This window comes from Pteropus medius, unplaced genomic scaffold, assembly GCF_902729225.1.
Source record: "Pteropus medius unplaced genomic scaffold, Ma_sr-lr_union100, whole genome shotgun sequence".
Lineage (NCBI taxonomy): Eukaryota > Metazoa > Chordata > Mammalia > Chiroptera > Pteropodidae > Pteropus > Pteropus medius.
Window position 1 is genome coordinate 8,334,631 of NW_024354500.1, and position 23,774 is coordinate 8,358,404.

The 23,774-nt window shown below is 35.4% G+C and overlaps 1 protein-coding gene and 1 pseudogene across 1 annotated transcript in view; one reads left to right on the forward strand and one right to left on the reverse strand.

The window, feature by feature from the left end:
* The window catches only part of RNGTT (RNA guanylyltransferase and 5'-phosphatase), a 241,283-nt gene extending 217,829 nt beyond the window's left edge, over positions 1-23,454 (forward strand). Inside the window, 2 exon segments of the mRNA XM_039853170.1 lie at positions 19,240-19,363; positions 20,833-23,454. Of these exon segments, the coding sequence (XP_039709104.1) occupies positions 19,240-19,363; positions 20,833-20,996 (288 nt within the window). The 3' untranslated portion in view covers positions 20,997-23,454.
* LOC120595214 (uncharacterized) lies at positions 9,461-9,579 on the reverse strand (annotated as a pseudogene).
* Positions 23,455-23,774: the final 320 nt, after the last annotated feature.

Here is a 23,774-nt window from a genome sequence, read left to right on the forward strand (position 1 = left end):
CACACACATATCATATACATAAACATGTACTTGTGGGCACATGTTTACTCACCCCCCAAACTGAAAACAAACGCAAAGGAATTTATTGTTTCTGTGTTTATTTCTTCCCAGTTACTTTAGGCATTTTTTAGTTTTCTGGATGAATATAAGAGAAAAGATGGAAAACAAAGTGAGCCTAAGCAAACTACTACTCAAACTTAACCCCCATCAGTAAGAATTTTTTTTCCTTCAAATGCCTTTCCTCCAAAATTCTACATCCTGCTACAGTAATATGTACTCCCTCCTCTCTTAAAGGGTGTGAGAACTATTAATAATAATAATAATACAAATATAATGGGATATCTCATTTTAAGTCTTGTTCTGATAATCTGTCTACTATCATTTCTCTCTTCATAGTGATTACAGCTTTTTCATTTGCCCTTACATATTAAATATTTATCAGGATTTCATCTTTTATATTTTTTCCAAGTTATATTTTCGGCATTTTTTTTTTTTTTTGCCAAAATACCTTCTCTAAAATTCTTTCATTATATTATTTTTCCTAATGGTATTCAAAAGAACCTCCAAATTTGAAATTAAATCTTATTAGTAGGCTATTTATTGTCATCTGTTGGGTCATTAATAAAATGATAAATTACTAGAGGTTTGAAGCCAACCCTTTGTACACTCAGGGCAGACTCTCAATAGCAACTCATATGTCTTTTCTTGGTCTGTAGCCTTTCAACTTTGTGCAGTCCTATTGAATATTTTTATTGAAGCCACTTTTAACTTATTTGGCAAGTCATATTTCTTGAAACAATTTGCCAGTTCTTGTAACTGCAGATTTGGAGGGAAATTTGATCGAGATTTTTTTTAAGATTTTTCTTGTGGAAATACATGGAAAATTATGTGAAGAAGGAAATGTACACTCATTTTAGAGTGGCAGATAGGAAGGCAGAAACCTATTTTGCATTCATTTTTATTTACATGAGTCTCAAGTCACTGTTTAAATAGGAGTCTTGTAAAACTAGCTCACAAGAATGTGAGGGTTAATATTTATAAAGACCTTTGAGGTCCTATCAGTGGAGCTATATAAATGGATTATTTAAAATTTGCATATTTACAGTGTGTATTATCTGTCACTTTTCCTATTTGGACACTTGATGCAAAAGGGAATGACGCATTTATCTTTTTTCTTACTGTGAACAATATTGATAAATGCTGGATGGATGAGTCATTATCTTTCATATTTTAGGAAGCAGAAAATTCTTAGTTTATAATGAATATGATGCAGTAGAATGCCTTAACTGTTTTGTATGTTTGTTTCCCATCTGACATAAAAATGCATGGTAGATGCTTTGCTTACTTTCCCCTCCCTATTTCCCACTTCACTTCTCCCCAATTACTAATATTCTATTTCCTCTTTCACTAGAAATCATACCCACATCCATAAAGGTAGGAGAAACCTAATTTTATGTGGCAGCATGATTTAAAAGGACTTCTACTCAGAAAGCTATGGTTGATTCAACTATTAATTACCCATGTGACTATGTCATTAGGTTGGGCTTATTCTGTTTTGATTTTGTTTTCTTTTCAGGCCCAAAGTATCTAACTTTTCATGCATGCATATGCATGCAAAAATTTTAATTGAGCACATTTTCTGTGCTAATTGTGTTAAAGTTCATCGTGCTTGAGCTTTATTGTCAAGTTGGAGACAATTCAATGGGCCATCTTTCTAGGATAAGGGAACAATAAGGTACTATGAGAAGGTATCAAAGAAGTATAAGAATCTATGGAATCAGAGAGAGCTTCCTCGAGAAAATGACCCTGGTAGAAGAGAAGTGGGTAGTCAGAGGGGAAGATAAGATGATGTGCCTGCCATTCAGAGGAAAGAATAAATACAGAGGGGTGGAGTAAGAGAGCCTATCAGTACAGGGGATGAATGTCATTTAGTAATGGCTAGAATGCTTTGGAATCTGATGTCATTTCTTTAATTTCTTTGTGCAAGGTTCATTGGATTTTTTTTTTTCCAACACATTTATTGGCATCTGTTATGTGTTCGGTAGGATGTGGCAGTGAACAAAACAAAGGTCTGTGTTTTGTTTGCTCAAAGAGCTTACCATCTAAGGTGGGAGAATGTAAATAGAGGAAGGAATTATACTCCAAAATAATAAATCATGTGGTATCTCAGGAGCTCACAAAAGAGGCTCAATACTTTAGAGAAAAATGTCACCTGAAAAATTTAAAGTCAAGCCTCAGCTCTTCTCTGCCAGTGTGTTATGCCAAAGGGACTATGGAAGAGGTAGGTGAGTGTTTGCATGGCGCAGGCAGCCTCTTCACAACGTAGTCAACTCTGCGAAAGGAGGTGACACGGGGAAGGGAAGGTAGAAGGAGCCACGAATTGGGGCCTAGCTTGGCATCCTTAGCAGGAAGACTCCTGTCCTGGGAGTTATGCACTTCCATTTTTCATATAAGTCGACTAGAAAAGGGAAAATCTCTTCCCTACTTCTTTGCTAGTTCCTTGAAATCAATCCATTATTCTCTTTGTATACTCTGTGAGGTTTTTTCCCTAACTTTGGTGATTGGTCTTGAAAACAGTTTAGTGGGTCTCAACCAGTTTTATTTTTGTGTTAATGCAATGAGATAGAAAATAGCAAAGTGCACCAAATAAGGAAATAAATTGTTTTATGAAACTGGGTGGGTGGTGTGTGTCTGTGGTCTGTGTGGTGTCTGTTAGTAGGCACAGAAACTGACGGCCTCTAGATAAACTGAGTCAAACATTTTTCTTGTGAAACTTGTATGGTTGCAAATAAAATTGACTAGTTGGTCCTGAAGAAGACTTGTCTCCGCAAGACCACCACGCCCGACCTGCCCTCAACCAATCCCCACCACAATCACATACTCACAAACCATGAGCTCACAACCCCACTGCTCAACCAAAGACCCTCATCTGATTTGTCTCCACCCTCCAAATGAGACCCTCGACCTACCACCACAAATGGTTTGAACTGTCCAACCGATTACACTAAACCCAGTTTAGTAGAGATGAGAGGTATATGAGGGCATGATAGTGCAATAGGGTGAAGGGGGGGGGAAGGGGGGGGGTAGGGGGGGGTAGGGGGGGGTAGGGGGGGGTAGGGGGGGGGGGGGGGGGGGGGGGGGGGGGGGGGGATGGGGGGGGATAGGGGGGGGGATTTAGGGGGGGAGACAAGATAAGACAACTAAGATCGTGGAAGAGATCGTGTGGAGATCCTGAACCTCTACCCTAATAGAGACACTCTTTGAACAAATTATAGGCTTTTTGTGAACCTCATTGTTTTCAATCTAAAAAGAGACTTGGCCTAGATGAGCTCTCATACTCCCTTCTAGCTGAGATTCTGGACTTGGTACTCTTTCTAAGGTAGCTGGATGTAAAAAGTGAATTGTCTTAAAATTGATTGAGCATTTGCACAAACCTGATATCACTTCAGAGAGGTAAACTCAGGAGTGAAAACAAAAGCCTGAAGCAAAAAATATATATGGCTTACTACCTACCATCTGATATTGGTTTCTGACAGAACATGCTTGTCCCTCTCCCTAAAAAGTGGATTGTCCACTGCATGCAAATAGATCCTGTAAATGAAATACTGAGCATAAAAGCTCTTGGCTTGGCACCTGTGTAATAGAACCTCAAGAAAACGCTGAGCTGAGAAAATGTTGCTTGAGATCTCAGTCTCTATGCTGAACGGTTGGTTTATATGTCTACTTGTCACAAAAGTGAGGAAGGTATGCGTGCTGCAGAGAAACCAATACTTGAGAGGGAGGAGCACCTCTGCACCCACTGTCTATTTTTGTTGGATCTGTATGTATTATAAGTGTTCCTTTACTTTTTTTGTGAGATGCCAGTGTGACAGAAGATATCTTCCAGGTACTTTTTTTACTACACGTGCAGAGGGATTATAGTCTCATTCCCTCTGGTACTTGAAGACTACCTAAAACGATGATCCAACCATACAATAAAGTTACAGAATCCATTTATCCCATTCATTGTTTGGGTATTTAGGGTCAGTTTTCTTGTAGGAGCTCACCTGTATTCTGAAATTAAACTGAGCTAAGTATAGCAAAATATTACATGTTAGAAACTAAGTTAAAATTCTCAAAGAGCTCTGTGCTTGTAGCAGTTTCTTAATGTTGTGGAGCACAGAACTGTGTGGTTATCAGTAAGACAGAGCTGCTAACAACCCCATTTGGGGCATTGTTAGGCAGTTCTGTTGACATATGAATACATTTCATATGATTATCATAAAATTGTGGCCTGGAAATTGAGCAGCCATGGTGCTGCATTTCAGACTCACATTTATAATAAGCTGTAATAAAGTAAACATTTTAAATGGATATAAGAATAGGCATTACTTGTGATCACAAATGTATGTTCAATTGAAGTGCTTTTGAAGCTCAATTTAACAAAGCAAACAAATTTCCTGGCATTATCAACATAATTGTTCTCAGTGTTGGGTTTTGGTTTCTAAAAAGTTATTTAAGCACAAAAACCAAGTAGCTAAAAAACAAAACCAGCAAAAGGAAATACAACTACAGATGAGCTACTTTTCCTTTTTTTATGTCGGATTTTAAAAAAAAAGTCTCAAAACGGTCACTCTGCCATTTCCCCTAGCTTTTGAAACCGTTGCCAACCTATGTAACTTGGAGTTCATATTTTATAGTTTAATTTGGGGTTAAATCCAGCTGTTTGCTCTGCCATCAGCAGGCTCTGGAGTGGGACTACACAGTGTTCATCTCCTAGTGAATCCAGGCTATGTGATAGTTAAAACAGGGACTTGCCCTCCTCCCTTTTCTTAAGGACAGAAAAGGACAAGTATATCCATTTAACACCAAAGTGGGGGAAGCATTACTATATGTAAATTTAGCACCTATTATAGATGGTAGGATTGTAAGGACTGTTGTTCCTAGAATATTCAAAAGCAAAAATGGAAATAATAGTTGTAACATCTGAAGTGTGATGGCAAGATAGTTAAAGCAGTGGTAATTTGGAGCCTCTAGACACAGAACAGTACCAGGAGGTGATCACGTTGTCTTTTGTGGCAGCTGGCAAACAAAGCAGATGATACAGCATTCTCAGCTTGTTACTTTCCAACACTCCGTAGTGTTCTCCAGTTTTGAATAAACCCCCAAAACAAAGATCCTTCCTGTATTGTCATTTGGCTAAAGCAGTCCATCTTGTAGCAAATGTGCTACTGGCACAACAGTCAACCTCAGTGGGAGCCACAGGAGCTCAGGGTCGCAGGTGTGCTGGTGGCCTAAAAGTTGGCAAAGGCACAACATGGCATTGGTTGGGAGAGCACTCTTCAAAGACTCACGCAGTGATTTCTGTTAGTCATGGAGTTGAGCGGACTTTTAAATATTAGAAGGAGGCACACTAGTGTGAGAATCTCATAAAATACTGATGATTTAAAAGCATTCCTGCCAAGCATGCCACTTACCTGATATATTATTTTTATTAAGCACCAAGATTATGTAAGATACTTTTTAGATTGAAGGTGTAAAGTCACCTGCCTTATTTATCCTCAGACTTAATTTCAAGTAGTTTAGCGTACTATAGCCCAGAAAATAATTTTGTTCCTAATAGGTAACCATAGCTACCTTATTCAGATTAGACTCTCTGAAGGCTTGATAAGAGTAGTTGAATGGTGAACATCCAAAGGTAGAGGGATTTTTTTTTGCCAATGTAATTTTGATTTTTGTTCTTTATTCTCCCTAGGAGACATTCCTCACCAAGACAGGACTAGAACAAAAGCTTAAGGGAGTGTCAGGGTGTAAGGGGTGGCCATGAGGAAGGGAAGAAACTAAATGAGAAATTTAATTTGGTTCTAAATGAAATCTCCAGGAGTTGTGAATTGTGGCAATTCTTATTTCTCAAAGATTGGGCAGTCAGATACTTCTGAATGCATAAATCTTTAGATAATTGCCATTATTTTTGTTCATATTATGTACATGCATAACTTTGCAAAGATTTTTTTTTTCAAGTTTGAAAATAAAAGCAAATAAACCACTTGCCAGGACAGAAAAGAATTTTAAATCACTAGAACCTATTAAAAAAATTAAACAGCTCTAATCATCACTGAAATCTTTCTTTGTTGAATATTACTCAACTGAAAAACACTTTATCTCCATTTCATAGACCTGGCTTAGGACGCTTAGAACTTCCTTTGTCATCTCCTTATCTTTTCCCTACTCACTTTGGAGATTTCTCCCACTTTGTTTCTCCTCACTTTTTTCTAGACCTCTTTTTTCTTCAGTCTAGTATTAGCAAACTTATGTTACTTGAGGCTGGGCCAGGAGAGGGTGTCTCTTTTTGTTTGGTTTTCTCACATGCAGCCTGTTTCTTATCATTTGTTTTAGAAAGTTATGTTACATTAAGTTTAACATGACCTGCTAGAGTCCACATGTCTTGTTTAGTTTATGGTGACAGCAAAGGATATGTTATTAGCTCTTTGGTTTAACAAAAATTAGTGATTTCTTGATTAGGAGTGAACAATATAAAATTTTCCTTTTCCTCTGGTATGTTGAATTCTTTTGATATTACCAAGAGCAAGTATGATGTAGAGCTCTAGATCAAAACACAACTTTGAAAGAATTAGTTAAATCCTCTGCTGCTTAGTTTCGTCGTTATTATAAAAAGCATAATGTTATATAAGTGCTCCGCACAGGTATTTAATAAATGTTAGTTCTCTTCCTGTCCCTTCACCATGAAAGAAAAAACAAACAAAAAAGCCAATTTTAAAAGTAGATATCTCTTATGAAAATAAATATCTTAGGTAAAACAATAAGTTAGTTTTGAGCACAAGTTACCAAACTAATGAATTTGCTCCTTCTCCCTGGTTTTACATCTCCTCAATGCATGAATGTTCACAGCCAAAGATACACTAATTAATAGAGATAATAGGGGATGCATTTTCATACTTGAATGTTTCAGGATAAAAGTATTTGATTTGATGATCTCCGAGTTTTCTGTCAGCTCCAAAATACTGGATTTTATGAAAGGTAATTGTGGTGTGTTTTGAAAAAAAAATTTTTTTTGAGGAAGGTATTTAGAGAATATGACACTTGATGTAGATCATTTATTATAATCATTTTCAAACTTTCAACATCTTCTGAATGGCTTTGGATATCCCTGATACCTGGAGCCCATGAGGCAAATTTAAATAAATCCATTGTAAATATCATTTAAGAGTACATAGAGACACAAAGTAGGACCCCCTAGCGTTCTGAACAGTGTTATTATCACTCTGTATTTATGTAATGCCTTTGTCAATAATGCCAGGATTTCTTTCTCAAAGAAGAAATATAGTTGTTGAGAAAGCATATAAAAAATAGAATGCATTATGCATGGCAAAAAGTAAAAGAAGGACTAACTGGCCGATCGGACATACCGAAGGCAGGTTATTGTTATTGTGATTAGATCCCACTGGAAGTGTGCACTGACCTGAGGTACAGACTTGTAAGAAAGGAATCCTGGAAAGCTTTGTTTGCTCAGATGGGTCCTAATCACAAAAGCATTATCACTAAACCAAGGAGTTCTGTCTACCCAAGCTAATGATTCAGTGGTGTATAGGTCTGCGAGCTTTGGTGCCTGTTAGTGCTGCTCGAGCAAAATGAGTCATTTTAAAGGAAAGAGTTGACTCTAAAAGATGATCAGAAAGGGAGAACTTCAGCATTTTGTTGGTATTCTAAGTGGTAGGCAGAACAGGAAAGAAATCTTCATTTATTATTATAGCATTTTGATGCTATAATGTGCCACATAGGTCTATCAGTTCTTTTGATGTCTCTACTCTGTAAAAAGGGTATAGCTGAATAGTTAGGTTTAAAATGGATAAGAGCAAGGATAAAAAGTTATATATAACCAGACACATTACTGAAGGAATTTTTTAAAATGAACATTATTAGATTCAAATTCTTAAGAAGTTTTTGGAAAGTAAATGAAGGGCTCAATGAGGTAAATTTGAACTATGACATCTTAATGAATTGCCTAGCTCAAACATTAGATACAGTATATTGTGAACTTTGTTAAGCATGGATATTTAGTGATCATTAAAACAACTTTAATTTAGGTATTCGTTACTACCAGAAGTAGACCATTTATCAAATTCAGTCTGACAAATATACTCTATGACTTATTTGCATTGGTGTGGCACAGACACCTTAAAATATAAACATTAGATACGTACTTACAACTAGAAAGAAAAACAAACGTAAGACATGCATGTTGTAGTTTAGCCTCCTCCCCATGTTAATGGTAGATTGTAAAACTTTCCTCTGTTGTGTATCATTTTTATTATCCCAAGCATGCACCGAATCCATGATCTGCTTTTAATTCTTATCATGCTTGGTACTAAACAGACAGGGAGCGATACATTGTGCCATAGTTTGGCATTCTTTTTAGTAAGGCGTTGCCAATACTTCACCTTACCTGGCAGGGCTGCCTGTTTTGCCCACATGACCTTTTCCTTTTGCTAGTCATGCCCATGGAAAGGTCGTTCAATCCGATAATGACTTCTCCTTTGATCTAGAAATCAGACAAAAGCTTTGCAGCTGTGAAATGCAGCCCATTTTAAAATTAACCTATTGTAAATCCTTAATGATTGAGAAATTCTGCAATTTGCTGTGATTTGTGATTTGTGCTGCAACTAGAATAGCAAACAGCAGAGATGTTGCAGGTCAGAATGATGTGCATTTGGAAAGTGAAGGAAAAGAAACTTGATAGATGTTGTACTTGGTTCAAGCCAATATGTTATGCCCTTCTGCCTTTCACCCTTCACACATCACTTCATCTGCCACCCACAGAATGTAATCCTTAGAAATAATTACTTAAATTATAGTTTATTACACAGAAGTAAAATTGTCCACAAGTATAGTGCACTTTTGCCTCCCTAAAAACGTTTTCAACCTAGAGGTTAGATTCTTAGGAAAAAGGAAGGCACAGATTTTTGATTCACAGAGGCCTAGAATTTGATACCAAAACTAATTAGCTTCGTATCCTTATGCAACTTACTTAAATTCTCTAGGCCTCCCATGTTTGGAATTCTCATTGGATTTTCATACAGATTAAATTAGATACTGTACTAGAAAACCTAGCAGAGCTACAATATGTTTCTCTGCCACTTAATAGCTATGAGACTCTACTTAACTCTGTGCCTTTGCTTCTCTATCTGTAAAAGTGGGGATACTCACTCCCTAGGGCTGTTGTGAGGATTAAATAAATTAATTCATGCAAAGCACTTAGCACAGTACTCAATACTTAATAATAAGGATTCAGTAATTATTAACCATTGTAGTTGACAGATATTAAATAACCAACAAAAAATGTGTTTACAAATAATGATAAATAATATAAAGGAAAGATATAGTATGCTCTAAGATAATTCATATGAGCTAGAAAGATAAGCAGGGGCTATGTCATTGAGTGGTTTTTCTTTTTTTCTCCTCCCACCTATAGCACCTGGTCTTCCTAGGTGGTCTCCCATCCAAATACTAACCAGGCCCAACCTTGCTTAGCTTCTGAGATCAGAAGAGATCGGGCGTGTTCAGGGTGGCATGGCCATAGATGTCATTGAGTGGTTTCTAATGGGAAACCATTGACAGTGAGATGACATGATTGGATTTAATTTTTCTTAATTGACAGATTTCTTGTTTCATTCTTGTTTTAATTCATCTTTTAAAGTTTATATACAGCAAATTCACTGCTTTTGGTGTGTAGTTCAATGAGTTTAGACAAATGCATACAAGCATATAGCCACCACTAATATCAAAATACAGTATAATTCTATCACCTCTCAAAAACTTCCCTCATGAAATTGCTTTGTAATCAACCACCTCTTCCATTCCCAATCTCAACAACTACTGATTGTTTTCTGTTCCTATAATTTTGCCTTTTCCAGGATGTTATTTACACGTAATCACGTATGGTACAGCTTTATACCAAAAGAATACATAATCTTTGTCAGATACGTTATTTACACGTAATCACGTATGGTACAGCTTTATACCAAGTTTTGAAATAGCTGCTTTAATTTAGCCTATTGCTTTTGAAATTCATCTATGTTACTGCATTTATTAAGAGTTCTTATTGCTGTGTATTATTCCATTGTATGGCTGTACCAAAATTTGTTTATCTCTTCACCAATTGAAGGGCATTTGAGTTGTTTCCAATTTGGGGTGATCATGACTAAAACTACTGTAAACATTTATATTCAGGTTTTTATGCGAACATATGTTTTCATTTCTCTTGGGTAAATACTTAAGAGGGGGTTTGCTGGCTCTTATGGTAAGTGTATGTTTAACTTTATAAAGAAACTGCCAAACTGTCTTCCAAAGTGGTTATATCATTTTGCATTCCCACCAGTGTGTCTAAGAGTTCAGTTGCTTGGCATTGTTTGTCAGCACTTGATATTTTCAATATCTTTTAGTTTAGACATTCTGATAGGTATATAGTAATATCTTCTTGTGATTTAAATTTGTATTTTCTTAATGACATGTTGAACATATTTTCATGTGCTTATTTGCCATCCATATATCTTTCTTAGTGAAGTATCTATTCAGATCATTTGCCCAGTTTTTAACTGTTTTTTATTTTCCTATTGGGTTGTAAGTGTTCTTTATGTATTCTGCATACAAGTTCTTTGTCAGATATGTGATTTGCAAATATTTTATCCTAATTTGTATCTTGTATTTTTATTCCCTTAACAACACTTTTAACAGAGCATAAGTTTTAAATTTTGGTGCTGTTTAATTTATCGCCCCTTTGTTTATGGATCATGCTTTTGTTTCTAAGAAATCTTGCCTGACTTTATATTACAAAGATTTTCTTTCCTTTTTTTTTTTCTTAAGAAATTTTATTGTTTTAAGTTTTTTGTTTAGGTGTATTTTCCATTTTGAATTAATTTTTGTGTAAGGCGAAAGATACGGATTGAGGTCCATTATTTTGCATGTGCATATCCAGTTGTTTCAGCACCATTGTTGAAAAGACTGTCTTTTCTTTATTACATTGCCTGTGCACCTCTGTCAAATATCAATTGACCTTATAATTATGGATCTACTCCTGGACTCTCTATTCTGCTCCACTGATCTGTGCAGCTTTATACCAACTTTTGAAATCAGTTAGTGTCAGTTCTCCAACTTTGTTCTTCATTTTATTTTGACTGTTCTAGTTTCTTTGGCTTTTCATGTAGGTTTTAGAATCAGATTGTTGGTACCTGATTGAGATTTTGCTTATGATTATGTTGAATCCGTATATCAGTTTGGGAAGAACTGACATCTTAACAATATTGAATCTTCCAATTCATGAACATAGTATATCTTTCTGTTTATTTAGATCCTCTTTGATTTCTTTCTTTGGTGTTCTGCTGTCAGCATATAGATCCTACTTTTTTTTTTAAATCTATACCTATTTCATGTCTTTGATTGTTATTGTAAATGATATTAAATTTTTTTTAATTCCCTACTGTTCATTCCTAATGTATAGAAATACAATTGGTTTTAGTACCTTGTATTCTGCAACCTTGTTTAACTTATGTAATATTCCTTGCAGCATCTTTATAGATTCCTTCTATGTAAGTAGTCATGTCTTTGTGAATAGACAAAGTCTTTTTTCTCCCTTTCCAACCCATATGTCTTTTATTTGTTTTTCTTTTAAGCAAGGGAATGACTTGATTGGATTTACATTTTTCAAAGTCCAATCTGACTACACTGTAAAGAATTAATAGGATAGGGAAAATGTAGAAGAGACCAGTGTGGAAGCTGTTACAGGAATTTGAAGAGCAGTAATGGCTTGGACTATCATATTGACAGTAAGAGAGGAGACAAATAGACATCTTCAGATTATATTTTGGAGGTAGAATTGGTAGGCCCTGGTAATGATTCGAATATGAGGGAAAATAAGAGGGGAAGATAAGAGGGGAAGAGATTAGGCAAACACCAAGATTTTTGTCATTAGAAACGAGGTAAATGGAGTTTTATCATTTATTGAGAGAAAGACAAGAGAAGAAGATAGATTTGGGGGAAGATGAAGAGTAAAGTTTTGAACATGTTGGGTTGGAAAGTCCATGGGGCATTCAAATAAAGGTGTCGAATAGACAGCTAGACTCTATATATATGTGCTATAAAAGGGTATAATAGAGTATAAGAGAAAAGGTTTGGGAATGAGTCAGGCTTAAGTGAGACCCCTTCAAAGGCTTATAGAGAACCTTCTTTATTTTTGGTTCTTTCAAAATGTCAAGATCTTAAGATCTTTTTCACCTCAGGCCCTAAGACATATTGTTGTTAATCATCGTACTTGAAATATGTTTCTCCTTGCTCACTTCCACTTATTTCTGCCCCCTTTTTCCTTCCTTCTCTCCCTCTCTCCTTCCTTCTCTTCCTATCTTCTTTTTATTTCTATAATCTGGTTTATCATCCTGTAAGTCTCAACCTAAATATCTTCTCAGACTACCCCACTTAAAACCAGGTATCTTTTTTTCCTGCATTAGTCTCTATTATATAGTCTGTTTTCTTCATAGCCCTTATCATAATTTGTCATTACTTACTTGAGTATTTACTAGACTATACATTTCAAAGGGCAGCGACTGTGTCTGTATCACCAGTCTGCAGCCCTATGCCTGGCACGTTTGTTCAATAATATTTGTCAGATGGCAGGAAGGATAGCTCTAAAGCTCAGTGCTGTGGCCAATTTAGGTCCAATGTCCTTGTGTTTTCATATGACTGGCTTTTTATGCTTATATGTGCAGAGGTTTTGGTACCCAAAATCAGACAAAATCTGGGTAGGAAAATAACTTTGTTTCATTCTACATTTATTGGCTGTGCAGTGCCAGGTTTTATAGTAGCTGGTAGGATATGAAATGGCATTGTGAATTAGGACAGAAAGACCTGTACCAGAGACTTGACTGTTTCATTTTCTAGGTCAATGACTTTTGGTAAGATATTTAACTACTCTAAGCTTGGTCTCCTTGCCTGTCGAAGGACAGTAATTTAATTTCTATCTCATAAGGTGGTGGGGCAAATTAAATGAGATTATGTGTATAAATGATGAATTTTTAATGCTGAATATAAAGATGAATCATGCAGTTCTAGAAATGGTTGATATTGCCTGATCAATAAGGGGGGGCGCACAATCTTCCTTTATCATTCCCTTTCCTCTCCTTGTTCTTCACTGTTAAAAAGGGAAATGCTGCCTTTAATATCGTGGTAGCAGAGACTAGTCGTGGCTTTACCTACACCTTAGGCATCCAGAAATAGAGACTACAGATGCATTGTGCTTATTCAAATGACAAACTAAGGATATTTAAAAGCCTTAAAACCTTTTGTTTTATTTTGGGGAAAAGAGAGTGTGGAGAGGAAGGAGGCAGAGAAAGGCTAGAGAGAGTACTAGCTTACTTTACTTAACCAGCCATTAGCAAGCAGAATGGTTGATAAACTGAGGCTCATGAGTCTCTTGAATTCAATAAACATTCTTCCTGAAGATGCACCTTAGGCTGTGTACTGTGCTGAGAATGGGGAGGTCAGTGAGGAATACATATTTTAGTGATCCAGATCAAAGGAATGAAATTAACTTGATAGCAATTCTCATTCTGTACCACAATCTTATTTTGTGCACCTCAAGCAGAGTTTTCCACTACTTTGGTTGGTTTCCACTAAGTGCCAGATATAAGGCTATTTGTGGGTTTAGAGACTCGGATCTGGCGGAGGATGAATGAAGAGAACTTAGAGCAGAGATTGTCAAAATGTCCTCATTCATTTTGTCTCATACACAGCACCTCTAAGCCACAAATAATAACCTAGTAGGTGTCATTTATGAAGTGGATAGATCCAATTGACTTAATAAATGTTTATGTCCTAACAATTTTGCACATATTAAAGGACTGCATAACTTTTTGAACCTTGGAATCAGATTGTACAGCACCAGCCTCAGTTAGTGTTCCACCTGATTTTTGTGATACTTGGTTTTTATCACAATAAATGCCCAAAACTCAGCTTTGCAAAGATATAGTGTCTTCTAAAGGAATCTCACATTGAAACTGAACTCCCTCTGACTAGTAGTTTGCATGGTGTCCAACACACACTACTACTCTTTTCCCCTAAAAATTGAAAATGCCCTATAGTCAGTCACTCTGTGAGTTTGCTACAGCACCCCAGGGTGCCCCATCGCACAGTTTGGGGCAATTTAAATGTTTCTCCTTATTGTTTTGTACATCTACATTATAAGCCAACACGATGTTTATCATTTTTTTATGAAACATAGTTTATCTTAGGAATTTTTTGTTAAAAGTTTTTTAAGTTAAGCATGTATTATGAAGTTTGGAAAATACTGCAAAACACAGAGAAGAAAATAAGTCATTTTTAGTTCCAGCATCCACTGATAACCACTACTAACATGTTTTTTATATGTCCAGTTATTCTATACAAAGATTTATTATATTTTGGATAATAGGTATTACTAACTGATTTTATTAGAAGGTAATAATCTGTTGTTTAGTGAGTGTGAGTTTCATACTAAGAAGCTGTGACTTGTCTGTAATGACCTTTAGGATAAATAAGATAGAGTTCTAGCCTCTTTTTATTGGCTACTTTGATTAGTTGAATGCTTGATTGAAGGGCTTGAAACACCTCTCCACATATGAGGGAGAGACTTCCCACTGCTGTTTCTAACCTAGCAAATGCAAGGTGTGTTATTTACACTGTAGTTCTTCATTATAAAGGCACAAACACAAATGGATTTTAGTGGAGGAATTTTTTTTAATGTGGTAGGTTTAGCATATTTTTTTAAAAGGGCATTTGTAAAATGTTTTACTTCCTCCAGTAGATGGGTACACTTTCTAAAAGTAATTAGGTATGTTTTTATGACCCTACTATATAATAGTAATTCTTAAGGGTTATTTATCTAATAATTTATATTTAAGCTGTTTGTATTATTCTGATACCACAAGGAAAACTTTTATATTTCATTTTATTTGTTTCATTTGTTGTTTTATTTTCTCTGCCTTCATAAATACTAAAAATTGAAATTATGTGTGTAAAAATAAGATTTTGTGTGTATTAGTTAATCTTAAGATACATATTTAAAAATCTACTTTCTGTCACAATATAGAGGTAGAATTTGAATGATCAAAACGTAGAATTGTAACTTCAGGAAAGGAAAAATGGCCTACTTAGCTCCAGAGAGCAGTTCACAAAAGATGGGATAGAAGCCTCTACATACAAACATATATTCATATTTAGAGTTTTGTTGTCATTCTCTCTCACATTCTCTTTGTCTCACACTCATTCCTTCTCTTCCTCCCTCTCTTTCTCTCAATAATAATTTAAAATTCTGATTAAATCAAGTAGTGGCAATTACTTTCTTAGCATAGCCTGTACTGTTGAAGAGTAATTTTGTTCTTATAAAATCTTGAGAGAGTTCTCAGTGGCCAAAACTGGAACAGTTTGAGCAACAAAATAAATGACAGTGGTATTTTATTATAAACTAAAGAATAAAATAAATATCCATGAGTCCATGTTGATATAAATAAGCAAATAAATAAATGAGGGAGAAGGGACAAATCTTCCTTACAGAAGTCCATATAATAAATGTAGAAGGAATGGAGAAAGCAGAATATTCCATTAGAACACACAGTAATGATTGCTACAGACAGGATTCACAGATGAATGATAAAATTAATGAGTGAAGCTTTAAGGAGAAACAGGATATTTGTATGACCTCAGAGTATTTTCTCTTAAGAAACTTAATAATTTCTGTGTTAATTTTAATGAATATCCACAAATTATGTGATGCCCTTCCTTCCCGCAAGTGGCGCTAACCTCTCTTATCCTTTAGTGGGGCTAGATATAGTGACTTGTAATTATCCAATAGAGTATGGAAAGGAGAAATATAATAACTCTATAATAGAGAAACCTGGCAGGCACCATCTTAACCCAAGTGGTCAGGGTTAACATCAGCAGTAATAAATCATGTTGGTGTCATATACCCCCAGATATTATGCTTTGAGAAAGGCACGTCACTCCTCTTCCATTCTTCCCCAAAATCTATAACCTCAGTCTAAGCATGAGGAAACATCAAAAAATCCCAATTGAGGAACATTCTATAAAATATCTGACTAGAACTCTTCAAAAGTGTCAAGGAAAGTCTGAGAAACTGTCACAGATCAGAATAGAGGAAGGAGTCATGTCAACTAAATTCAGTGTGGTTTCCTGGATTGGATCCTTGAACAAATAAAAACATTAGTGGAAAAGCTGATAAAGTCTGAACAAAGTCTATAGTTTAGTTAATTGTATTGTACCAATAATAATTTCTTAGAATTGGTAAATGTACACTGATATGAGCTTTAGGGGAAGTTGGGTGATTAGAATACTGGAAATCTCTATTCTGTCTTTACAACTTTTCTATAAATCTAAAATTATTTCAAGATTGAAAGTTAAAAAACAATTCACCGGTGGCTTTCACATTCTAAAGATATTTGTTATTTGTCTCCAGAGAAAATTAGTTCAGAGAAATCTCCCTTCCTCTCCAAGCCTTTGTGCAATCTCTCTAAAAGAAGGATGAGCCTTTGATAACAAAACAGCTCTCATGGAGCAAGGACAAAAGTTCTATAGCCTTCTGTCCCACCACTAGAAATAGAAACGCATCTTTGCCTGCTTTGTGCAGGTCTGTTTAGACATCTCTGATGCTTTGCCTTTTGTGACTTGGTAGTATGCCCAGCAGCACCTAGGTTATAAAAGTATTCTGTTAAAACAGTGCAGAGCGGAGCAGTTGTGATTCTACCTGACTTTGTTTAGGACCCTTCATTCCAGGTATTCTCATTGAGCTGCTAATTTAAAATCTTCAGAGGTACTAGATCCAGTTTCTTTTGACTATCTCTTAACTCCAGATTATTGGTAGATTCAAATAGTATAAAAAGTATGGTACTGAGTGAGATGAACACATGAAAAAATATAAAATACACAATATATTGCTCTTTCCCCCCCAAAACAGTAAAATCTCATTAATTCAATGTAATTACAGATGCAAAATCATGATTTATAAAAATTTTTTCTTATTACTTTCAAGCTCTTACTAATTCAAACTGGGATAACAGAGTTTATTATAGAAGGCCTAACAGGGTCCTGTTTCAGTATATAATAATATGTAATTGCTGAGGATGATTATTGTCATAGTAACAAATTAGAATTTTGATACTAAAATTAAACGCCTCCCGCGTGCCAATCATTTTCTTGATCTGACCATTAGTGAAAACTGTCTTAATTTGTGCACATATGGGAGGCATTATTTTTATCAGTTAAAGATATTTTACCACCTAACCAAATGGGTATCTTGCAGTCTGTCTATCTTGGGAATATAACTGATGTGATCAATGGAGAACAATGTACTGTTCTTGAACATGGAAATAGGTTTAGGTTAGTATAGTGGCAGGTGCATGCATTTTCTGAAAAGCTCTGTTTTCCAGATTGTTAATGCATGCCCAAGTAAATACACAGATACTTAATAATAGTGCTTAATTGCTGTAGTCAGATTGAGCAACACATAATTTATTTCAGTTCTGAAACTAGGAACACAAGAATAAGCTACATGATAAAGACTTATTAACTACAGTTACTAGTCATTAGAAGTACAGACTGCACATTGTTGATAGCAAGCCATTCTTATAAAATGTGTATGTATAATTTTCTTGACAGCTGTTTTCAAACTGTACCTTTCCATGTCATCCTTGTTTCTTTAGTGAATTTAATTGTAAGGTTTTTTAAAATAAGCAATGTTTCATTTTCCAATTTTATATTCAATTAAGAATTTTACCTGTTGGCTACCATGTGTCATGCACTGTTACTTACTGTTTTTCCAGTGTCTCAATAAATTAGGGACTTCTTTGCCCATTTTAGGAATTATAAAATGGAGATTGAAAGGTTTAGAAACTTACCTCTGTTAGACCTTACATATGGTTAAACGTAAGTGTGGTTACCTGAGAGTTGCCTAATACATGGGTATAGATAATGTATCAGAATAAAAGGATCCCCGGAAAGGAAATGAGGGGAGTTGGGACTAAAATAATGAGTATTTGAGAATTAATTTAGCAAGTTTGCTAAGTGGAACACCACTTTTTTGGACAGATCTGGTTTCAGAGCCACTGAATGTAATGAACCTGTTGAATTTGTTGAAAATGCAAATAATCCAATCAAGTGTAATACTCATTAAAGGAAAAGGTATACAATTTGAAAGTTTTTATGAAGACATGCACTGCCTAATCTGTGAATTGAAAGCATCTTTTCAAATTTGCCTCCCTTCGTATTCCTAGGTGATAGTGAATACATGGGTAGAAAAATGAAAGCATTTCAAATAATGCTAATGAAGTTAAATGATTGCAATCTACCATATTGTGAGGGAAAGTTGTTAGCCGTGAAAGATGAGGACAGAATTAAAATATTACCATGACTGGCATTTGATTTGCAAACTGCAAAGATAAGCTTAGATTCTTCTTTATGAAAACCATTCTTACAGCCTGATGAAATATCTTTTAAAAGGTTTTATAGTTACCATGGATACCTGTTAGCTTTGATAGAGTAAGTTGTAATCCATATTTAATCATCTGAGGTGAAGTAGCCAAGAAACCTGCCAACTACAATCAAAAGTAGATTCATCTCTAAATTTATACTAGTTTGGAGATGGAAAGGGTAAATAGCATAAAGATTAGATTTTTGGTTAATTATCACTGCTTGAAAAGCAAGCTATTTAGGGGATGCACATTACCTAAATTTGATTCTAATTTTACTTTTTATGTGTAACTTTTTCTTTTAACTAATAAAGGGCATTTCTTAGGTTTTGACATAGGAATTTAGATGGTGAGATCTTTCTGAAAGTTGATGAAACATAAGCAGCAGACTCAATTTCTGAAAGTTATAGGGACACAGACAGTATTGAAAGCATCGGTCCCTATGGTGACATATTTGTCTTTGGCCCAGAAGTAGCTGCTTTCTGCTTAACTTCTTTTAATTGCTGTATATTGACAGCCGTTTTCATGACTATTTATAAAATGTTGGATTAATGAGCGTGTGTACAAGGTGATGCATATCATACCCTTAGGCTTGATTAGACATCTGAGATGACAAAGAGCTCTGCGTGAAGAGTTACTGAGGTGTTTTTGGCATTTCCTAATGCGTCTGTCACATAGTGGAAGCAAAAGTGTTTCAAATAATTTAAATATTTTCCTCAATTCTCTTTTAAAACAGGTGACAAAAGAGCTAAAACAGTATGACAACAAAATTATAGAATGCAAATTTGAGAACAACAGCTGGGTCTTCATGAGACAGAGAACAGACAAAAGTTTTCCTAATGCCTACAACACTGCCATGGGTGAGTACGACAACCTACCAGTGCTTGTTACGTTAAAAAAGAAGAAAACGTTAAGGTGTTAGAACCAAAATGTGCTGTCTTTGTTGTTCTGCTTGATGCGGCATAGTGTCATTTGGACCCTCATCCTTGATTGCTGGGATAGGGTTGCGATGGGTCTGTCCCCTGGTTGGCACCAGTCCATTTGTAGGTTTTCCCCTTTAGATAGACCTGTGGGCTTGTGCCCCTATGTCCGAGAGAGACGTTTAAAGGGCAGGATAATGAGCTGTATACAAGTTGAATTTGTTGAACAACAACAACAACAAAAGCCATGATAATTTCAGATCTATTCAAAACTATAACAGCCATTGTTTGCCAGATGGTAAAGGACAAAATTAGCAAGGGAAAGTGTAATTTCCAGCTCCTAAAATAGCTTTACAAACAATGGAGAACAAAGTAAATGAAAACTATTTAAAAAAAAAAAAATAAACCTAAAACCTGCTATGCTATCCTGTAGAGTGTTCTTTGGGTACAATATGAATGCTTTGGGAATTCAGAATAGTAAGTTTCTTTCATGGGGAACAACACAAATTAATCACATTTATAAGGAAAACTACTAGTAGCAGTTGTTTTTCTGGATTGCATTTTTAGTGGAATTGAAAAAAAGATGAAAACGAAAATTAAAGGTTAATAAAAGTGTGTATTTTTAGAATGCTCAGTTGATGGTGATTATATGATAAGCTTATGAGAAAACATAAAAATTGCCAGTTTGAGTTTTGCAGCTTAAAAGTTACTATTATACATTTAAAGGTTCTTGTTGGAACTAGCATCTATGTTGAGACAAGATGAGTTAATTTTGAAAATAGAAATAATTAAGCTACTGTCTTTTCTTCCCCAAAACCAAATAGGTAAATAAAATTAAAAGGACTGATACTAAATTTTGATCACATAAGAAAAGAAGCTTTATTTATTAGTAATTTGTTAAAATACCTTACTTCAAATAAGTTATTAAAAAAAAAATAGTATTATCTGCCAGCTACAGTGAAATCTGTTCAGAGGGAATGGGGGCTGATGCTGAGTTATATGGTTCTCAGTGTGGACTGCTTTCTGAGAGAAAGACTGAAGGACTGCAGCACATATTTTTTTTGTAGAAATTTTGATTGAATATGGAGTGTAGTGTAATGCACTATGCTAGGTTAAAATCCTATAAAACTGTTTTAGAGAGATAGAAAACCTTGTGGATACATGATTTTAACCCAAGTATTTAAAGTTCTGGTTTAAAATTAATAGTAAAGAGTAGCCACTAGAAAAACACTCATTTGGGGTACTGGGAGGGAAGAGAATGGTTTAATCTGAAGCTTGTCATCCAGATCAGTAAAATGGAAGTGTTTGGCATGTCGGGATGAAAACCTTTCCCCTTACACATCTCCCTGTGGTGAGTCAGCTGCCTTAATTAACCCTCACGTGAGACACGTGTCTCCTTTTGTCCACAGCTGTGTGCAACAGTATCTCAAACCCTGTCACCAAGGAGATGCTGTTTGAGTTTATCGACAGATGTGCGGCAGCTTCTCAAGGACAGAAACGAAGGCATCATCTGGACCCTGACACGGAGCTTATGCCTCCACCACCTCCCAAAAGACCACGCCCTTTGACCTAAGACCTGCTTTAGACTTCAGGACTGAGAGGAAAGATGAGTGAGAAAAAAATACTGTTGCCCCATTTGCAGCCAGAGAAATTAAAAAAAAAATGTGGCTTGATGTTGATACTGTTTGAATTTTTTTTTTTTAAGGCAAGTATTGTAGCCAGCCTGTAGATATCTGATGCATTTGTTTCCTCAGTGCTACAGTACATCATGGACTTAAACGTTTTATTTATATCTGATAAACTCAGCCTTACCTTGTGGAATCTGAAGATTGAAATATCCAAAGGTTTAAACAAGATCGAAATCAATGAAAAAGAGGCCTTGTTTATATATGGATAACTTCTACCTTTAATTTATAAAGTTAGCAATCTGGAACTGTGAGCACCTAGAACACTGTATTTTTTAGCAGTTGTCTTTCAGCTATGGTAAATTTTCCTTGTAAAATATTTAGGCAATGGCATTCAACATTCTTGCCATCATTTATTATGGATTTCATACATTTCTGAGATTCTTGTATTCAAAAACAAATGACAAGGTTGTTAAATATACTATATTAAACAACTTGGTCTGGCTTTATCCCTTTAAAAGTTGTTTTGGAAATGTAAAAGTCAAGTAAAGTTTCATTTTTGTGAATTGCATCCTTTCTAGAGGAAGTATATTGAGTATTTTCATCTGCTTCTATTGTTTGAACTACAATATCGATCTCCAGTGTGTCCATTCCAGCAGTGGTTTTGAGTTACTCTGTAGAACTTAGATATACACTACCAGGTCCCTTACATATTGTTTCCTGGGAGACCTTATTATTTTTTTTAAACGCCAGGACTACTGCTTTACCTCGGTGGTATCAGCACATTGTAAATTACATTAAAACACAACTCACTGTGATTATGGGAGCGATATCAAACACAAGCAATGTTCTGTTAGTTCCCTCGAACAAAACAGCAAAGGAAATGCCAGCTGATTCCTTTGATTAGAAGGTAATGTCAGTGGAATAGAATGCTGTCACTAGAAAATGCTCTCCCACTGCTACATAAATGCAAAGGCAAAGAGTAGACATCTGTAGGAACTAAACATGAAGGAAGCCAAGGCATTTATTTTCAAAGCCAGAATTCTATCTGTATTTTATTCTGGGAATGCTATTTCTGCTGTATGCCTGCATTTTAAAACATGGACTGATAGATAGATAATGTATTTAAAGAGCAGCTAACTGGTCAGCTACCATTGTGGAGAAATTGTGTTTTGATTGGTTTGTGAAGGAATCTGAGAATTAGCTGATTAGGGGCTAATGTATTTATTTTTAGAGGCACAAGTTTTAAGTATGTGTATTTAAAACAAATTTTCATGATCTGAATTTTATATACGTCTATGCATATATATGTGAGTATATGCAACAATGTATATTCTTCTACTAATGTAGTCAGAAATGAAAATCCATATGATTTACCTAGTAGACTGAATATCTGACAGGATTTCTATATGTTATAGCACAGGTTAACCAAAAATGTATTTATATTCACCCGAGTTTTAATGTTTTTAAACAAACTTTTCTCCTACAATGCTTTTCTATATAAAATACTAAAGTCATACTCGGGCTTTTTTCCTTTGTTGTTCCCAAGTTACGTAATATATAGTGAATTTATCCAAAATGCCATTTTAGCGTTTCTTTCCTAGAGTGTTTTTGTGTGTTTGGGTGCTAAAGATTAAAACACCTGACTGCCACAATAACTGTAGAAAGATGAAAATTCGTTAAGGTTCCATAGTGTCTTGTACAGAATAGATCTAAAAAAAAAAACCTATGCAACTCCACATAGTCTAATGTCTACTTCACCAGGATTAGTGACTCCTCACGTGGTGTGTTGCTTTCTTCCAAGCGCCTGTAAGTGTGGGACCCTTTTGCGGATATAAGAGCAAGCTTTCGCCAGTGATCTTTAATGGAGTTAAAATGTTTATGGTAATTGTAACCTTTTAAATGAGTTATATGAAAAGAGCATCTCATTTTTAATACACCCAGATATTTTCTCCTTGCCTTTGTGCGTTTTCCAGCAGTTAATTTTCTCATTTTTTCATTTCCTTTCAATTCTAATGAAGTATAGTAGTTGGCCTTATAAGTAGACCCCAGTTAGCCCCTGGACACATTACCATCTACAATATCATAACAAGTCATCTAGAAAGTTGGAGCGGGGAGTCTAGAGGCAGTTTTTGGAATATCAGGAAGGAAACACTTCCCCTCTCAGCCCATTTCACAATAACTGTTTTTTGACACTGAAGTTTTGTAGGCAAAAGTAAGAAAACTTTTCTGAGTTATCACATATAAAAGCTTTTGCATTGTGTTTGGAAAAGATGTGGATGACTCGACTGCCTGGATGGTTACATTTGCTTTCTGTGAAATGCTCAGAAAATGTCAGGACATTCCTTCTCTAAATGTATGTCAGTGTGTATTGTAATAAAACTACTGATTTAAAATAACAGAAAATGTATCTACTTTGTTTTACTTGTGATGATGCCTTCGTGTCCCTTTATTTAACTGATGCTTTTATGTCCCTTCTGTTGCTGGCATCAGAGCCTACTGCTGTCAGCCATACCAGCATAATCTTGGAAAATTGTAAAGACTTGGAAAATCCTCTATATTTCTTCCTGAGAAACCAAGAAATGTGATTGACATGGAGGATATAGTTTGCACCTTTTGTTTTTAGAGTGTAGGGGAAAGCATATCTTTACGTGATATTTATAATACTTCATCCACCTCATCTTAGCATTCTATTATATGGGTAGATATTCTGTTACATTATTTTT